The sequence below is a fragment of the Dasypus novemcinctus genome, chromosome 5, assembly GCF_030445035.2.
Source record: "Dasypus novemcinctus isolate mDasNov1 chromosome 5, mDasNov1.1.hap2, whole genome shotgun sequence".
NCBI classification, from domain to species: Eukaryota; Metazoa; Chordata; class Mammalia; order Cingulata; family Dasypodidae; genus Dasypus; species Dasypus novemcinctus.
This window is the reverse complement of record NC_080677.1, coordinates 158,135,595-158,154,404: the sequence shown is the minus strand read 5'-3', so window position 1 is coordinate 158,154,404 and position 18,810 is coordinate 158,135,595. Positions and strand designations below refer to the sequence as shown.

The following is an 18,810-nucleotide window of genomic DNA, read 5'->3' as shown; positions in this document are numbered from 1 at the left end:
GAAAGTCTGCTTTGAAATTATAAATTGTGCTTTGAAATGCAAAATATCTCCCTCTATTTAACAGGAGTGAGATTTGTTACTAGTTATATATTTTCAAAATAATGAATGACATATATTTTTATACTTTTACATGCAGTATGGAATACATTGGTGACCAGCTTATTTTATTTTCTCAGAGACCATCTTGGTGGCCCTTCGAGATGTCTCCTGGTGCATTAACTTTTGCTATTATATGGCCTTTTATTGCCCAGTGGTTGGTGCATTTATATTATCAAAGAAGGAGAAGGTAATACTATTTGCTAGCAGGCTCCAAATCAGAAGGGTGTGTAAGTTCTTATGATCTGTAGTAGGCAAGGCTTTCAGTAGCAGTTAAGGGGAGAGGTCTGTTTTGCTCTGCTGGAGATCCTGTCCTGATCCTGAGATTGGCGCTACCTTGGAAATACTACCCCGTGGATTGCTAGGTAATTCCTGGACTTCAGTAGCTTTCACTTGAGAACATCTGGTTGATTTGTATACCTTTGATTTAGTCAACAAGAAAATGACTACATGTTTCTTAAGTTTTATGGCTTATGAGGAAAGAATGCTTTTTTTTTTTTTAAGATTTATTTCTGCCCCCCCCATTCTCCCTGTTGTCTGCTCTCTGTGTCCATTTGCTGTGTGTTCTTCTGTGTCTGCTTGTATTCTTATTAGGCAGCTCCAGGAACTGATCCTGGGACCTTCCGGTATGAGAGAGAGGCAATTACTCTCTTGCGCCACCTCCACTCCCTTTTCTGCTATGTCTTCTTATTTTCTCTCCTCTGTGTCTCGTTGCATCATCTTGCTGTGCCACCTCTCCACATCAGCTGGCACTCCTGTGCAGGGTGGCTTTCCCACGCTGGACGGCATTCCCACTCAGGGCAGCACTCCTGCACAGGGGGGCATTCCCTCGTGGGCTAGCTCTCCGCGTGGGCCAGCTTGCCCTCACCAGGAGGCCCTGGGCATCGAACCCTGGACCTCCTATATGGTAGACAGGAGCCCAGTTGATTGAGCCACATTCATTTCCCAGAATGCTTTTAAAGTATAATATTTATTTTTGGCCCTTTGCTAATACAGGAAAATGGAGAAGCAAATAAAACTAAAAGGAACCTCATGCTCCCTATACCTGTGAAATATTGACATTGAATATGGATAACAGGAAATTTTCAGTCCATGGGTTGACTATCTCTAGAATTAGGGATTACTCTAATAGAGTGAGAATTCCATTTTGGGATGCCAGGAGATACCCTGAGTAAGTCTGAGAATAATAAACAGGAATCCTTGGAAATGCCCTGAGACTATCTAGGTTAGGAATAAATAGCCTGAGGCCAAAATTCAGAGGAGGATTGAAAGAATCCTTAAAGAATTTTTTTGGCCACCTTGTAAATGAAATTATTTTCCGTGGATCAGCAGATATATCATTGTTTCTCTTACTGTTGGCCTCACTGGTTTTGTTTTTGGCATGCCTTTACCATTCTTTTTTTTCCTATCTGGGTGTGTCATTTTTTGGTGTGTTGCTTTGCATCACCGTGCTGTGCCCAGGTCTGGGATGCCTTTTTTCTTTTTTTTACCAGGATGTCCTGGGGATTGAACCCAGGTCCTCCATATGGTAAATGGGAGTGCAATTGCTTGAGCCACAGCTGCTTCCCACCATTTTTTAAGTAACAGCAAAATGGGGATAGAAATAGGCACTTGCTAATAAGCTTTTAAGTGCACTCTTAAATATGTGCATAGAAACACTTTTTTAAAAATCAACAATTAAATATTTATGGGCATGTTTTTCATGTTTTACCTCTACCAAAGAGCCCAAGCTTCTCATTATAACAAAAACACCTTAATAACAAAAACACCAAGCATTTATCCTGCTATTATGTCAAAGGGACAAACAGCCCTCTGGTGTAAGTGCCCCAGTTATAATGCTTTCTAGTAGATACAGTGAAATACATCTGGCTTTGGGTAATGAGTTGTCTTCCTTGTTCTCTACTTAACGTGAAGACAGTATGATTTATGTTCATAAATAAACTAAGTTTTCTGGGACGCTTTATCAGTTGAGCCACATCTGCTTCCCATGGTACACTAATGTGCTTTGAAATATTCTCTTCTGCTTGAGAAAACTTTAGTAGGGTTTCGGAATCTTAAGTTGATTTTTCAGTATTATCAACCCTCTTTTCTAATCCATTTGCGTATGTGTTCTTGCAGCTGAGATATAGACCTGAATTTATATACTTCCTTTCTCAACTTTTAAAATTTTCCTATGATGGTCGGATTTAGTACTTGGTGTTTTCAATTCTAATTTCAGTGATAATGGAAGGAAATAAGAATCAAATATTTTTCAAAATGTAGTAATGCTAGATTTAAGCAGCAAGGCATAGTGACACCAAAGGCATTTACTTATTTTGTAATAAATTTCAAAGTTCCTCTTCATGTTTCCTTTTGGAAAGTGGGGGATTGGAGAGTAAAGAATTTTGGCATAGTACAAAAAACCCTAATGCTTATTTTGATTTATAATTTATTTCATGCTGAAGGTCGAAGCAGCTTGTCAATTCATTAAGGGTAGAACAAATTAACGATACTCTGCTTCAGCAGTCACAAAAGGTTGGGGTTTTTAAAAAAATTGTTATCCTTACTGGAAGGATAGTAAAAAGTTGTTCACCATTTCTCTTATGGATCCCTTTCAGTTGTCCAGAGAGGTCTCTGAATGGGAAATTAACCTGTTTTTAATTTTCTGCTTCATTATTATTGAATCTTTATGAAGTTTTTACTATATGTTAGGTGTTTGATCCTCCCATATTGCAAATTACTTAGCACTGGGCAACTGCATTTTGATATGGGAGAGCATTTTGTTTGCTTATAAAAGAGATTAACTGGGTTTGGAGATAGAGCCATATCTGATACGGAAATAAATTTTAACCTTGAAGGATTTAGGCAGTGGTTAGCAGTTTTTTTTGTGTTTTTTTTTGTTTTGTTTTTTAATTTATTTCTCTTCCCTCTCCACCCCAGTTGTCTGCTCTCTGTGTCCATTTGCTGTGTATTCTTCTGTGTCTGCTTCCATTCTTGTCAGCGGCACCGGGAATCTGGGTCTCTTTTTGTTGCGTCATGTTGCTTTGTCAGCTCTCCATGTGTGCAGCGCCAATCCTGGGCAGGCTGAACTTTCTTTCGCGCTGGGCGGCTCTCCTTATGGGGCGCACTCCTTGCGTGAAGGGCTCCCCTACATGGGGGACACCACTGTGTGGCATGGCACTCCTTGCGCGCATCAGCACTGCACATGGGCCAGCTCCACGTGGGTCAAGGAGGTCCTGGGTTTAAACTGTGGACCTCCCATGTGGTAGGCGGATGCTCTAACTATTGAGCCAAGTCCGCTTCCTGCAGTTTTTAATCCAGCACTGAAGCAGTATGTATGTTTTGAAGAGATAGGTTCTGAGTTAGGTATAGAGAGAAAGGCCTGGACATTAATTAGGATGGGAAAAGGTGTGGGCAGATGGGTACTCCCTATTCATAATAGGGACCATGTGATGTACTGAGTGGCCCTGTGGGATTTTTTGATATTTCGTTTGCCTTTTAAATTTTTTCCAGTATACATAAATTCAAAAGTAAAAGAGATTTTTCACAATTATTACACTGTAGTAGATCAGAAAAACATTCTTTCTGTTTGTGATGTGGAGAGCAACACTTGCTGGCTTCTTGTTGAAAAACGGCCCCTGGGGGAGCAGATGTGGCTGAAGCAGTTGAGTGCCTGCTTCCCTCATAGGAGGTCCTGGGTTTGCTTCTAGGGCCTCCTAGAAAGAACAAAAACAAACAACAACCAAAACAAACAAACAAAAACAACTCAGGGGAGCTGATGTACCTCAGTGGTTTAGCACCACCTTCCTACATACGAAGTTCTGGGTTCAATTCTTGGCCCCCAGGACCTCAAACAAAAACAAAAACCAAAAAAAACAACAGCCCCTGAAAAGCCTTGTGTGATGCCACTGTTCCCCAGTGACCTAGCCCGATAGTTCTGTTAAAATTACTTATGAGTTAAATCCTGAAAACAGATTAACCCATCCAGTAAGTTCTGCAGTCTTCTGTTAAAGTATTGTTTGGAAGGGAAGTATTTTTCTCATCCCTTTTCTTTTTAGTCTGCCAGTAGTTTCCTGGACGCTGCACCTTCGCTCTGGCTGAGTGGAAGTGGGGAGGATGGTGGGCAGGTGGAGCCTGGGGCAGGTAGAGGTGGGGAAGAGCCCACCAGGAGAGCCCAAGCCCAGTGTTCAGCTGCCCACTGCGCAAGGAAAAAGACAGAATTGATTCCTATTTCCTCATCTGTTTGTTTTTCCTAAAATGTTTCTTCACTTATCACACCACATCCTCCACTTTGCAAGCTTGGAAAAAAAAAAAAAAGAGCTCTATATGAAATTGAAAAAATTCTTTGGACACAAAGAATTTGTGAGAAGGTAGTGAGAGTGATTCATTTTCAGTCTGTTTCCCTCTTAGAGTAGAAGATCATGGTTCAGAGACCAAGGTGTCAGCTCTTTGGTAAATCTGCATAGGGCTTTCCATGTCCAGTAATCTGCATCAGATGGGCGGATGGGTTCTTTTTTTTTCCAGATAGTTTTGTGTTTTTTTTAAAGATTTATTTATTATTTATTTTATTTTATCCTCCCACCCCCGCCCCAAGTTGTCTGTTCTCTTTGTCTCTTTGCTGCGTGTTCTTTTGTCTGCTTCTATTGTTGTCAGCGGCACGGTTATCTGCGTTTCTTTTTTTGTTGCATCATCTTGTTGTGTCAGCTCTCCGTGTGTGCGGTGCCATTCCTGGGCAGGCTGCACTTTCTCTCGCCCTGGGCGGCTCGCCTTACGGGGTGCACTCCCTGCACGTGGGGCTCCCCTATGCGGGGACTCCCCCAAGTGGCACTTGGACGCATCAACACTGCGCATGGGCCAGCTGCATACGGGTCAAGGAGGCCCGGGGTTTGAACCGCAGACCTCCCATGTGGTAGACGGACGCCCTAACCACTGGGCCAAGTCCGCTTCCCTCCCAGATAGGTTCTTGATAAGTGTTGGTCACTGTTCTGGAACCCCACAGCTAAGACTTCTGAGCAAGCCTCATTGGACAGCTTGTCTTTAGAATCACCCACATCTGTCTTGCCTTTGGCAGCCATTTCAGTTCTCTGCCTGCAGGAGCCTGTTTTCTTCTTGCTGCCAGATCGCCTTCTGTTAGTGTGGGTTGATGTGATTATTTAAAATGTCACTCCAGCCAAGGGATTTCCATAAGACAATTTCTAGAGGATAATTGTAATGAAAGCGTTTCAGGCACTTTGGCACCTTGTGTCCTGGGGAGGGTGTAGAGATTTTACAGGAGCAGGGCCCTTCCTAGAACGCAGCTATTACGAGGTTCTTGTAGCATAGCAAGCCCACCCTTTGTTCCCAATTCATTCACGTTGCTGTCGTCAGAACCCTGGCGCTGTCCAAGTCTCAGTTACGCTGTGTAACTATCAACCTTTTGTGGTTTACTTAGGCTTTTTCATTCCACAACTTTTCCATTTTGATAAAATTATGAAATAATTCCTAAAAATCAGAATTGCATAAAAGTCAACGAGAAACGAATGAGAATCTAGAAAGTTTGAGAAGAAGGATATTAATTTAAATTACTTATTAAAACTGGTAATTTTTGCACTTGCAGCTAGAGTTTCCTATTAGGTTAGAAGTCATGTGACTTAATTTCATAATGATCGTAATTTTATGGTTTTATTTTAAAATTGAATATCATTACTATTATTATCATTTGGAGAACTCTTTGATATGGATGTGTTTTACATTTAGATTGTATTTATACTCATAGGAGCTTGGTTTTTACTTTCTCTTTAAAGAAAACTGACCTGAAGAAAATGGTATTTTATTCCAGAAGACTGCTGGGCCTGGATGACCTCAGAAAGAAATGAATTGTGGAGTTCATGAGAAAATCTTAGTTTGTAATGATTACATTTCTTTTTGTTGTCCAGTAGTTCGGTTTGTGTACATATATATATATTGCACTACACAAATGATAACATTTTAAGGACTAATATTGCTGATACTTGAATAATCAATCTCAACTAGATTATAAGTAGCATACATAGATTTACCCTGCCCTTGAACTTGAAGGACATTAAATTATTAATTATTGTTTGGTAACATGTTTACCTGATTATCTCCCATAGAGAAATGTCAGCTGCTTTTTGAAGGTACAGTTGTGATAATGAGATCAGATTTATAAGTGGGTATTTTTAATTTTCTAAAGTAATTATGAGAAAAAATGCAAAGCAGGAGTGAATTTCAAGTGAGATTAAATTGATTATATCTCAGTCACTGAATAGAAAACTGCTGGAAGAATCTTTTCCACAGTTCTCTTCGTGGGCTGCCCAGAGGACTTGATTTCCATCATTGTTCTTGGGCATTCAGAGCTCTGACTTTGTTGTTCAGTCATCAGGGTTAAAAGTAGAGCCCTACTTGGCTTGGCTTTTATGGATGACTCACAGAACAGATATAACCTGCGCCTGGAAATGGGGAAGAATGGGCTTACTGTAAGTTTCAAAGTGTATTCTGAGCCTGTGGGTAACTAAAAAGATTTTTATTCACATACATTTATTCCTTGGTAATCATTTTTCCTTAACTGAGGATATCTAGTTTGTGCTTCATAGGGTGCTTTGATATAAAAAATGAAAACTTATTTATACTGTTTTTACAAAGGTCAACACATGAAAACACATGAAAATCACTTTTCTGCAACTGATAAACTACACAGACTGGACTCTTAACCTCATAGTGCCTCAGTTTTTCCTTCAGGATACAATATTTGAGATATACGTACTGCACAAGGGTATTGGATGGGATTTGCAAGCTAGCAGGCCAGATGCTTCCGTGTGGATAAGGCACACCCAACTTATGCAAGTTTAGTCTCATCTCTCTCCCCACATCTAGACTAAAAAGAAGACTGATTTAGATCCTTGAAGGCCTCATTTAGAAAATCAGTCTGCATACCTTCTAAAACTCCCTGCTCATTTAAATGTACCTTGCACTTTAAAGAGTTCTCGGATTCAAAGGCTTTGTAGCAAGTATTTTTAAAGCATTCTCAACATGTATGAGGTTGGGTTTGGTATCATGTGTTCAGAGTGTTTTACATAAGAGTGGAAAAGTTAATCTAGCCCTAGTATACAGGATGGTTCTTTGTTTACCTAAAGAAAAAAATAAAATACAATTAGCTTTTCCCAAGACTCTGATTTTTTTTTTAATGTAATGATTCTTTTTTCTTTTCTAATTCTAGCTTGATTAAAATGTGTCTGTCTAAAGGGATCTACTAAATCTTGCTTTTTAAAAAACTATCCTCTCTATTTAGGGAGAAAATGAAGCAAGTAAATGAATTATATGTACAAATAAAGTTTAGATCTGTGATCAGGGATTATTTTTAAAAATTAGCTATCAATCTGGTTTCAGAAGATGGTGGCTTTTCTCTTAGTGTATTAATAAATAAAGATGCAAATTCAGAATGTACACAGTTGTGATTCATTACAAACAGTCAGGGGGAACTAACTCCTAGGGGTAACCGTTTGTATCCTGTTCCAAAATCTTATTTTATAGTTTGGAAAACACTTTGCACACTGTTCTTGTATATAAAAGTAATGATGTAATTATAGGATATAGTGTTACTGCTTTGTTTAATAAGAACCTCATTTTAAATTGACAGCTCTGGTATTTTTTTAATCTACTTCTTTTGTGTTTATTGTAAAACTAAGTTTAAAATAAAAGGTTAATGAGAAATAATGTTTTTTATTACTTGTTACTGTTAGGAATGTATTGAATACATGTTAAGAATTAAAAGAGAACAAATAAGAATTATATAAAATAATTGAGACTTTCAAAATAAGTCATGCTATTACATCTAACTTGATGAAAATCAAAAAGTGGGATGAAATAGAATTCATTTAGTCTTTGAGAATGTTACTGATCCAGTCAAAATCTAGGTTTGAATTCTTTACCAAACATAGAGCTTCCTATAGCCACTCAGTGTACCCTTAATCAACCATTTTAAATACATACTGTTGATCTTAAATGGAAAGTGCTGAGAGGGTTTTGTGTTTTTAATACAAACCTCTAACTTGGACCGTCCACAGGTAGCAGCAGTTAGCTACCGGGATTATTTAAGATACCACTGCTGGGCTGCCTGTACTCGAAACCTCTTGCAGCGGCTTGACTGAGGCAGGAGTCGGAAACACGGTGCTGAACGTGCAAGGCCCTTCAGCCAGTCAGCTCTGAACCCACACGACCCTTCTCTGGACAGTGTTTACGTGGTGAGCCACTCAGCGTTCTCCAGAAAAACAGAACCAATAGGATATATGGATAAATATCTTAGGAGATTTATTTTAAGGACTTGGTTCCTGTGACTGTGGGGTTGGCAGGTCTGAAGTCTGTAGGGAGGGCTGCAGCACAGATGCTCAGATGGGAGTGATGCCATCATCCTGAGGCAGAATCTCTTCTCTAAGAGACCTGTTTTGGCTTTTAAGGGCCACGTTTTTACTCCTTGGTAATCATTTTTCCTTAACTGAGGATATCTAGTTTCTGCTTCATAGGGTGCTTTGAAATATAAAATGAAAACTTATATATACTGTTTTTACAAAGGTCAACACATGAAAACACAGGAAAATCACTTTTCTGCAACTGATAAAGGGTGATCTTTACTACAACCGATTGTAGATATTAATCACATCTACAAAATACATTCACAACAACATATAGACTAGCATTTGACTAAACAACTGACACCATAGCCTAACCAAATTGACACCTAAAATTAATGCACACACGGGTTAGTAAATTTTCCTTCTTGCTTAAGGTTTTCTAAGATAAGTTTGTAACACTTGGAACCAGAGTCCTGACTAGTCTAGGTAGCTCTTGATTGTTGGGTATGATTGCAGGCTCTCAAGCTAGACAGTCTACGCTTGAATTCTGGTTTTAATACTTTCCAGCTGGACCAGTCATGGGCAAGCACTTAACTTTTCTGTGTTTGTTTCTACATCTCTAACCTGGGATAATATTTACCTCATAGGGTTCATACATGTAAAATACATAGAAGAGTGCTCCAGACACAGTAAATACTAGTAAATGACAGCTATTAATGGGCGATAATGATACTTTCAATGATTCCTATCAGTAGTTCTACAAAAGCAGGACAAGAAGACATAAAAGCCAGGTTTTACAAGTGCTATGAAGAGACAGACACTGGAAACGTTTATGCCCAAATACATATTTTTCTTAACAAAGGCCAATCCCTTCCACCTACCCTCAAGATACTATCCCTTTCCTCAGGGACTTTGCCACATTTCTCCTTCCACAGAGGCAACTGTTTTCATCACTCTTTGTTGATTGTTTTGCTTCCAAAGTACTAAATAATATCTTTAAATCATTGTTGATTTTTCAGTTTTAGGAATTATCTATTGACTTCCCACTACGAAATCAAAGATTTGTTCTTCCTCACCCCAAGTTCACTGCTCCATGTGTCCTTTTCATTTCCCCACCTTTGATACATAGTTTGTGAAGAACTGTGAAGGGTCTGAGATTTTTATGCTACTTGTAAACTAACAAGTTAGTCACAGTCCACCCTGCCACAGTTCCCTGGGTGCTGGTAGAAGACAAACTCCTGGGTCAGAAATGGACAGTTTGTTGCACACCGCAATAGCAGTAGCCAAAAAAAAATCACTTCTGTACTGGTTCCCCAAGCTGCAATTACCTCCAGCATGCACAAGAAGGCCAGGTGACACCTGCATAAGCAGTGGGGAGCCTTGCAGGAGAGGAACCCTGGCTTTAGGGAACCCAGATTATTTTTTATCATGGATAATAAACATGACTGCACTTTGCTACAGAGAGAGCCTAATCCTTATCATACTGGACAGTGAGTGTCCTGTCACTTGCTCCAGAGAGAGACATCATCCCTATCTTCCGAGAGTGTTGCCTATTGAAACATCCTTGAACATCGTGTCCAGAACAAAAGCCAAAGCTTCACTCACAGGACATACACCAATAAATGCAAGAGGAACTGTGGCACATTGTCTTACAATACATTTGTATATAATTATGGCTGGCCCAGGACTCAGCGTTCACATTGTTAGGACCATTTTAACAGTACTCACAGCTGGGCAGTGTATGAAAATTTGATTCTTTTTCCTTTCCTGCACAGCTTTTTAGTACTGCTGGAATTAACCATCTTATTTTTTCATTTGCTTAGTGTTCTTTATAGTTTTCAGTAATTCAATTCCTGACTCTTCTCTGATTGTCTAAATACCTCTTAAGACATTCCGATACATCAGATACTCCACCAATTTCACATACTTGAAGTTTCCAGGAGGCTTTTGGTCTCTCTGGACTTGCTGCCCTCTGTGCCCGATACTCAGCTCTTACCCTTCGCTCCTATTCCATCCTCGAGCTTCCTTGCACCTCCTTCCTCTGACGGGCAGTCTACTTCCCTCATTCCATGTATTCTTTTCTGGGTTTATTTTGTTGTTTTGATGGGGAATGATTGCCAGTGTTTTTCTGTAAAAGAATGTATAGGAGTTAATCTTTTGGGAACTTGTATGTGTGAAAATGGCTTTGTTCATTGGGAGGGTATAGAATTTGAGATTGCAAATAATTTTTCCTATCAGAAGTTTGAAGGCATTATTCTGCCTTTGCCTTTTTGTTTCTGGGTTCCCAAAAATCAGAGTTCCTCTCCTGTAAGGCACCCCACTACTTATGCAGGTGTCATCTGGCCTTTTGGTGTACCCTGGGGGTAATTATAGCTTGGGGAAGCAGTACAAAAAAAGTGGATTTTTGGGGCTACTGTTGTTGGGCAGTGTGCAATAAACCTTTGAGAAGTCTGAGGACATTCGGATTTCAGTTCCTTTGTGTTTAGCAATTTGTTTCCCCCCTCAGGCTCCTTAGAAGCTTGTTAAGATCTTCCCTTTGCCCGAGTGTCTGAAATTTAACTGTTCAGTGTTGGTATTGCTGTAGAAGTTGAGAGAGGTTTAATTATTTGTGTATAGAAAGGCCAGGATTTAGGAATAATTTTGGGAAGAAAAAATGATTTATTTATGACCGGCCGGGCTCGGAGCTTTTTATTGCAAAATCCAAGCCGGAACAAGCTTTTTTTTTTTTTTTTTGTACAGGGCGGGAAGTGAAATGGTGCTTTGTTTCAGTGCTTAATAGGCTTGAAATTAACATATTTTTCACATCCTAGGGTAAACTTTTAGCATGGACTTTATAAGTTTTAGATAAGCTTTTAGTACATTTGATTTGCATTTTCCCTGAATATTTAACGTTTATAGAGTTTGCGTTGCTAAATTGTTTTTTTGGAACTGGAGTTGTCATGGTTACCAAGGGTAGGGCTGCAGTTTTTCACAGTTCCAAATGCACAGCTCTGTCAGGTTATCTATGAAGAAACAAGCAACCCCCCCCCCACCCACCCATAGCCTACATCAGTATGTACAGGGAAGACTTCTTGCTGCAGTACTGCTTTCTAACAACCTAACAACTCAACGGCTTGAGAGCATGTCCCCCTTGCTTATGGGCGCGTGGGGTGCAGGGCCAAGCTGGAATTCAGCTCTGCTCCAGGCCTGCCTCCTGGGAACCGCCAGCCTCGAGTCTAACACAAGTCACATGACCAAGTCCAGGCTCAAAGCTGGCTGGAGGATGGGGGAAGTGGACCTGGAGGGCAAAAGAAGATCTCCAGCCCAGTACTCCTGCCTTCAGTGGTGCCTGGTGTCCCTCTTGTCCACCCTATATGGAGAGAGAAAAAACCTGTGACATTTTATAAGTCACGGGGGCGGGCGGGGGGCAGTCAGAAGGTGCATGCAGAATCTAGTGACCTACTTCTTACATTGAGATTTGCCTCCTACTGCTAACTTCTGAGCCTTTTGTGGGACTTTTGCACTGTAAACTAGGTTTTTTGTTTTTTTCCATGATTCACCTAGGATTTGTTTCCCTAAGTATTCTTACCTTTCACTTTACTACCTCCCCAAATTTTGTTGCTCTTGACACCTTATTTTCTTTTGTCCTTGTGGATTATTCCAGTTACTATGGCTAGGTAACAAATTACCCCAAAACTAGTGGCATAAAAGAGGCCCAGAATGTCTGGGGTGCCCCAAAGCAGTGGCTCCAGTCGCCTGAATGCACATTTGCTTATGTTTGGCAGTTGCTCCTATGAGGGCTCAGTAGCAGCTGAAGGCTGGTGTAGCAGGACTTTCTTGGATATTTATATGTGGCTTCTTCAAAAGGTCTTTTAAGGAGCATGACCCAAGAGAGCCAGGCAGAAGCTATATCACCTTTTCTAGGCTGGCCTTGGAAGCTATGTGGAGTCACTTAGGCTATTTTCTTCATTAGAGGTTAAGTCACGAAGCCTGGCCTATAGTGAAGGGGAGGGTTATTAGACTTCACCTGTATTGGTAGAGTGTCAGAGTTTGTGGAGATGTTCTAAAACCACTATGTGGGTTTATGCCTTTAAAAAAAAAAAACAACTCTCTTCATTTCAAGGGGTTTCATGAAGGAAAAAAAGCGGCATATGTTTAACCCAACATTTTTACCTGGAAGTCTCCGACTTCTTTATTTGGATGTCTCACAGACATTTCAAACTTACTTTTGTCCACCCATCCTGTCCCACGTGCCTGTATTTCAGGATACAGCACAACTGACCCCCAAAATTAGGGGTTAATTTGGTTCCTCCCATTCTTTCACCAGCATAGGTTTCACTGAACCAAACTCTAAAATACTGAATTCATTTGGGCTGGTGCAATAGCCTTCTGTTCAGTCTCTTCCTTCAAATATTGCCCCATCCAGTACACTTGCCACACAGTTGTAGGAATGACCCATCCATGGCTGACTTGGTATCATTTGAAAGGAGACCTGGTGGAAACAGTAAATGTACTCTCTTCTGGATTCCAAGGATGTTTGTGATTGGTTAAAAATGAGTTTTATTTCTGGTAAATGGAGCAACTGCACCTGGTACACTTCAGGATGTTTGGAACATAATGGCAAGGTTTTATGAGGGACCATTTACTCCCCGGCAAGCACAGGTGTGGCTGACGAGTTTGGCAGAGTCCAAGGTATGAGATGGAAAAACGTCTCCCTTGAAAGGTGTCAGGGTTTGGGGTGGCCAACGCCTCCCCTCAAGCCTTCTTCTGCCCATCTCCGCAGCTCACCAACCCTGCTAGCCACCCATTAAAAACCGTCCCCCTAATTCAAACCTTTCCCAAGCAACTGCTTATGGTAACCAATCAGAAGCTTCTAGTAGTTGAGCCAATGAACGGCTTACACGTAACCCTGTGCCCTATAAAATGTGTGTACTTCCGCAATAAAGCAGACCTGCGCCATCAGCCAGTCTCCGTGAGTATCACTCGTGTCGGTCTTATCTGCTGCGAGGCCCTGCCTCAGTTTTATATTGTGACTGTTCTCCTAACTCAAAGACTCAAGTTCCAAGAAAGAGCAGGACACTTAGGTTCAAATAATTCTCATTTATTAAATAGCTTTTAATATGATGCTATGCACTCTACCTTATTTAATTCTAACAGAAATAGACCAAAGCATGTGGGTACCTCTTCAGACATTTTCTGTATTTAACACTGAGTAGGAATGGGGAGAAAATTATTTTCTATTAATAAAAATCAAAGCAGCAGAGGCATTTAAATTAACTGCTAGTGGCGGCGCAATGTCCTTTAGATGGGCACATGTGCGTCGACGCCAACTGGCAGAGGAGTGATGCAAACCATTTGTGCTTGATTCCAAAGCCTTTGTTCTTAACTACTTGAAAGTATTGTAAAAGGATGATAAATAGTCCTATGCTTTTTTCCTAATTTAAGAGAAAGATGTAGCTTATATTAAAGTTTTAACAATTGTATTTTGAACATTTTATTAGGAATATTTAATCCAAGTAGTCATTACTAAAACAAGCTCAATAAAACCATAAAGCCATGGATTCAATTCTATCACACTGATTACAATGGTGGATCTTTCACTATAAGTTTTAAGTTTGTATTAACTTTGTTTTTGGCAACAGCATTATAACAGGGTTCTAACTGGGATGGTAATGGAAAGTACGCACTGAAGTCAGTGTGCCAAAGGAGCAATAGTATCTAACACATTACTCATTAGCAAAAAATTTACACATAGTACACTTAAATTTCAATATTGCTCTTTTGGGGACAGAGTACACTGAAAGCTTCAAAGAATTTAAGCTATGATCTATGAAACTGAGTCTTGGTATAAATATATATATTTAAAAGAATGATGTAGACAGGATCTACTTGAAGTACATAAATATCAAGCCAAAGTACATTATTTTTTGTGTATTAAGTATCAGGCTGTGTTGGTTAACCCTGCATTTTAAACAAACTAAGATAGAAAACATCACATTTTCTACTAAAATCAAACAATCCATTAAAATTGCTACAATACAATATCACATCTAAGCTTTGCAGTAATATTTTAAACAAACGTAGAAAATATCAGAAGCAGTCAAAATAGAAATTTTATATTTAAACATATCTACAATAAAGTAAGCTAAAACACACTTAGTCCCTTTTATTTATTCTTCCTTCCCCAAAGGAGTTATATTACTGAGTGAAGGAATTTTCTGGCTGCATTTTTGAGGATTTAAATGCATTACTGCAAATGTGGTCTTAAAATGATTGCCCATGAGAGCAAAGCTTTTGATGATAATCATGTGCAAAAAATTAAATCTAGAATGCTTTGTTATTTTAACAGCAAACAATGTAGAACGGATGCATTTCTGATGGACTGAATCCAACAGAGAAAAAAGTGCACACACATGTGCTCTCTCTAAAGTGATAGTGTCATTTTAAGTTTTATTGATGCATTATTTTTCATAAAGTGCAGTAAACAAAATAAATAAGATAAAAACAGCTTTGAAAGTCTATATACAGTTCTGCGATTAAGATAAGTTACTGATTATATTCTTTATAACCTTGTAAGTCTTGGTAACTGCTGTATACATTAAGAGCTCATTGACTCAGGTCAATCTAGAATTAAGGAATGTGTAATGACACAAGCTCATTCTATAACATGAGGTTAGACAAGAAGAATAATGTGTGAGCTATAGACTAAATCCAGATACAGTCAAGTGTTGGGCATGATTCCTGGCATCAAAATAGGATGTGTCTGTTTCATCATCTGGCTGGGGGATGAAAGGCATTGTTTGATGCTGCAGATTCTCCCAGTCCACATCGCTGAAGAGGGGATGATGTTTCAGTTCTTAGGAAATACAGAAAACAAAACAGAATATTATGACATCATTACCTAAGCAAGTACTGCTTTAAAGGAATTTTAAAAAGGGAATGTCTGACAACGATCTTGTCCTTCATTGTCACATTCGTTTCTCAGCCCTTTTTGCTCAAGGCCATTTCCCCATTAGAGTCCCCACTCTACAAGAGCACACGTGGTGCTGTCTGTATGTCACCCGGCACATGGGAGGCACTTGGCTTGATTTGTCAAATAAGTGAATGAATGATGTGCCTTCACAGAAGCCTGGCTTTTCACATAATCCTCACTCAGTGGGAGAAGAGGGATGATCAAGTTCCAATCCATGCTCTTCCGTGACCGCTGCCGCAGCCTCTCTCCAAGGCTCTGCACCTGCCTGCGTCTTGTGAGGCTGAGCACTAGCTCTGCCCTGGATCGCTGTAGCACTTCAGCAGATAGCTCACCCTCCACTTCCTCACTTTCTTCTGCACGCTCCATCCTTGTCCTTCATGGTGATTTCAACAGACACATCGGTGCCACTTCTGACATACTCCTCACCGCTCTCTGCCTGCCTTGATTTTCCTGACTTGTGTCTCCATTGCACATTGCCTGTCTAACAGTTTGGCTACATTCTGAATTGTCACATCATGGCCCTGCTCCACCTGTAAGGTCTCATACTTTGTTCACCTGGTTCACGATATTTTTATTAACGGTCATCTTTTCTATTTCCTGCTATCTTCTAAAATGAAATATTTAATTACTAGGCATAACCTCTCCTCTTCTTAAACCTTTACTTCATAAGAAAACAAAAACATTGCTGGGAAAGTGAATTAAACTTCTGAATTGGAAAACAATGAAGGGACAATTAAGGCAGTAAATAGCAAAAAAAGTATTTAAGAAAATTATTGGAAGAAGACTACATAGACAGGAAGAAGTATGTGTCCGTGTGTGTGTCCGTATTGGGGGTGATAGGCTTAGAGATCAGTATCATGTCTACAAGTTGGTTTTTCCCTAAAAGGAAAAGGAAAAGAGCAAAAATCTCACATTCAGTGCATTTGGCCACTACAATAACTGATCGTGGATTAATTTAAAAATTATTTAAAGAGAGGTTCTCAACTGGGGAAATTGTATCCTTCAAGGAACATCTGTCTGGCTTCATTTCTGGTGGCACAACAAGGAGGCTGCACCTGGCCACCAATGGGTGGCACCAGGAGGCTGCTGAACATCCCAGAGTACACATGAAAACCTCCATGACGAAGATGTCTCTGGTCCCAAATGCCGACAGTGCCAATGTAGGAGAAACCCTGTTTTAGAAAATGGCTACAATATACTATACTTTGATTAAAATAAGTGGGGATGGAAAAAAACATTCTTACTAATGACACTTCAGGTTTTAGTTTGATGAACAATTTACACAGTGAAGCAGATGATAGGGGTATTGAGTTTAAAAAGTTCCTTCAAAAAAATAAAGTTGCTTCAACACTTGAACTACATCAGAATCTTTGTGGCTGTACTTTAAATAGTTATGATGAGAGGACCATGAAGTCCCTGTCACACCTCGATGTCTTACTTTAGGAGTTAGTGGTGGGGGAGAGGAGTGCGGGAAGATGGGGGAATGGGAAGTTCCAGGAATCAGTCCCTCCACCAAACCAACTATGGAACTGGCAGGAACTGTCTGAGACAACTAATACGTAACTATTATGTATGAGTTTCATAATAGTTGATTTGTACCTGGTGAATCGCACCTGCCCTGCAGCAGCTACCAACCTCCAGCTCCCAACCCCCAGACTCACAGCAGGCAAGAGGGGGGACTGTAGCCCAGACTCCTGGTGCCAGTGTAGGTTATAAGGACCTAGTCCTCCAAAATCTGAGTATATGTGGTCTGATCTCTGATTTCTGCTTTTGATCAGCTAGTTCAGATGGCTGGGGCTGGCTTTGAGGGCAGCCTTTTTCCAATCTCCCTCAGGAAAATGTGGAATAGAGTTCTTGAAAGAGGTAGTACCTATTTTTTTTTCTCTTCCTCTTTTTACTTCCTGTTTGGGAGCAAAATTAGTTTGGAAAAGTAACAAATTGATGGCTCCTGCTCTCAACAACAACACACGTAGGAATGCCAGAGAAGTGGTAGAACTAGATTTTCAGAGTTATGAAAAAATGATAATCAGAATGTCCAGCTCTCGATAACAATTACAAAATACACAGGAAAGTATGGTCCATTCACAGGGAAAAAAAAGAATTTGCCAGAAACCATCCCTGAAGAAGCATATACATTGGAACTATTAGTCAAAGACTTTAAATCAATTGTCTTAAAAATGTTCAATGAGCCAAATGAATCCATATATAGGGAATTAAATGATATTAGGAAAATGTTATCTGAATGAAACATATGAACATTACAAAAAAGGAACAATACAGAAACTGTGGAGCTGCAAAGCATAGTAACTGAAATGAAAAACTCATTAGATGGATTTAAAATATATTTGACCAGGCAGAAGAAAGGATCAGTGAACTTGAAAACAAAACTATTGAAATTATCCAGTGTGAGGAGAAGAAAGAAAAAAAGTGAAGAAAAATGAACAGAGCCATTGGGACTTGTGGGACACCATCAGGCATAACCAACATATGCACCACTGGAGTCCCAGAAGGACAAAAGAGAGAGAGAAAGGGGCAGAAAAAGTATTTGAAGAAATAATGGCTTAAAACTTCCCAAATCTGATCAAAGTCATGAACACACACATCCAGGAAGCTCAGCAAACTCCAAGCAGGATAGACTCCAAGAGATGTACACCAAGACATATTATAGCAAAATTGTCAAAAGCCAAAGACAATGAGAGCATTTTGAAAGGAACAAGAGAAGCAACTTGTCACATAAAAGGTATTCCCAAAAGACTAACAGTGGTTTTCTCATCAGAAAGTCCTTAAAAACCTGTCCAAGAACTCTATATTAGGCAAATTATACTTTAGAAATTAAGACATTTACAGATAAAAGTTGAAAGAGTCCATTACCTGAAATGTTGAAGGGCAGCCTTCAGGTTGAAATAAAAAGGTACTAGATAATAATTCAGAGTCATAACAAGAAATAATGACATTAGTAAAGGTACTACATAGATAAATGTAAAATCCTGTATTATTGTACTTTTGGCTATTAGATGTCCCCCCCCACCCCATTATTTGAGTTAACAGTAAAATATGTAAAATATATTTAAAATCTATGTTAATGGGCAGACAATGTATAAAGATGAGACAAAAACTATAAAGGGGAAGAGAAGGAGATTTACAGGAGTAGAGAGTTTGTATACAATTGAAATTAAGTTTCAAAATAGTTACTAAGGAAACTGGTATTAGTGAAAACAGAATTATTGGTTTAAGAATTTAATGGTGGGAAGTGGATTTGGCTCAACTGATAGAGCATCTGCGTACCACATGGGAGGTCCAGGGTTCAAACCCTGGGCCTCCTGACCTCTGTGGTGAGCTGGCCCACACGCAGCACTGATGCATACAAGGAGTGCCATGCCACACAGGGGTGTCCCCCGTGTAGGGGAGCCCCACGCGCAAGGAGTGCGCCCCCTA

The 18,810-nt window shown here is 39.8% G+C and overlaps 2 protein-coding genes across 29 annotated transcripts in view; one reads left to right on the top strand and one right to left on the bottom strand.

Moving 5' to 3' along the window:
• Positions 1-7,785, top strand: part of ACBD5 (acyl-CoA binding domain containing 5) — a 55,901-nt gene extending 48,116 nt beyond the window's left edge. For all 21 annotated transcript variants that reach the window (XM_023592380.3, XM_058297787.2, XM_004470755.5 and 18 more), the window contains 2 exons: positions 177-286; positions 5,859-7,785. In XM_023592380.3, coding sequence (XP_023448148.1) covers positions 177-286; positions 5,859-5,871 — 123 coding nt within the window. In that variant the 3' untranslated portion in view covers positions 5,872-7,785. The remainder of the gene's footprint in view (positions 1-176; positions 287-5,858) is intronic.
• Positions 7,786-13,487: 5,702 nt separating this feature from the next.
• MASTL (microtubule associated serine/threonine kinase like) overlaps positions 13,488-18,810 on the bottom strand; it is a 39,838-nt gene continuing 34,515 nt past the window's right edge. For all 8 annotated transcript variants that reach the window (XM_071215479.1, XM_071215478.1, XM_071215480.1 and 5 more), the window contains exon 12: positions 13,488-15,258. In XM_071215479.1, coding sequence (XP_071071580.1) covers positions 15,101-15,258 — 158 coding nt within the window. In that variant the 3' untranslated portion in view covers positions 13,488-15,100. The remainder of the gene's footprint in view (positions 15,259-18,810) is intronic.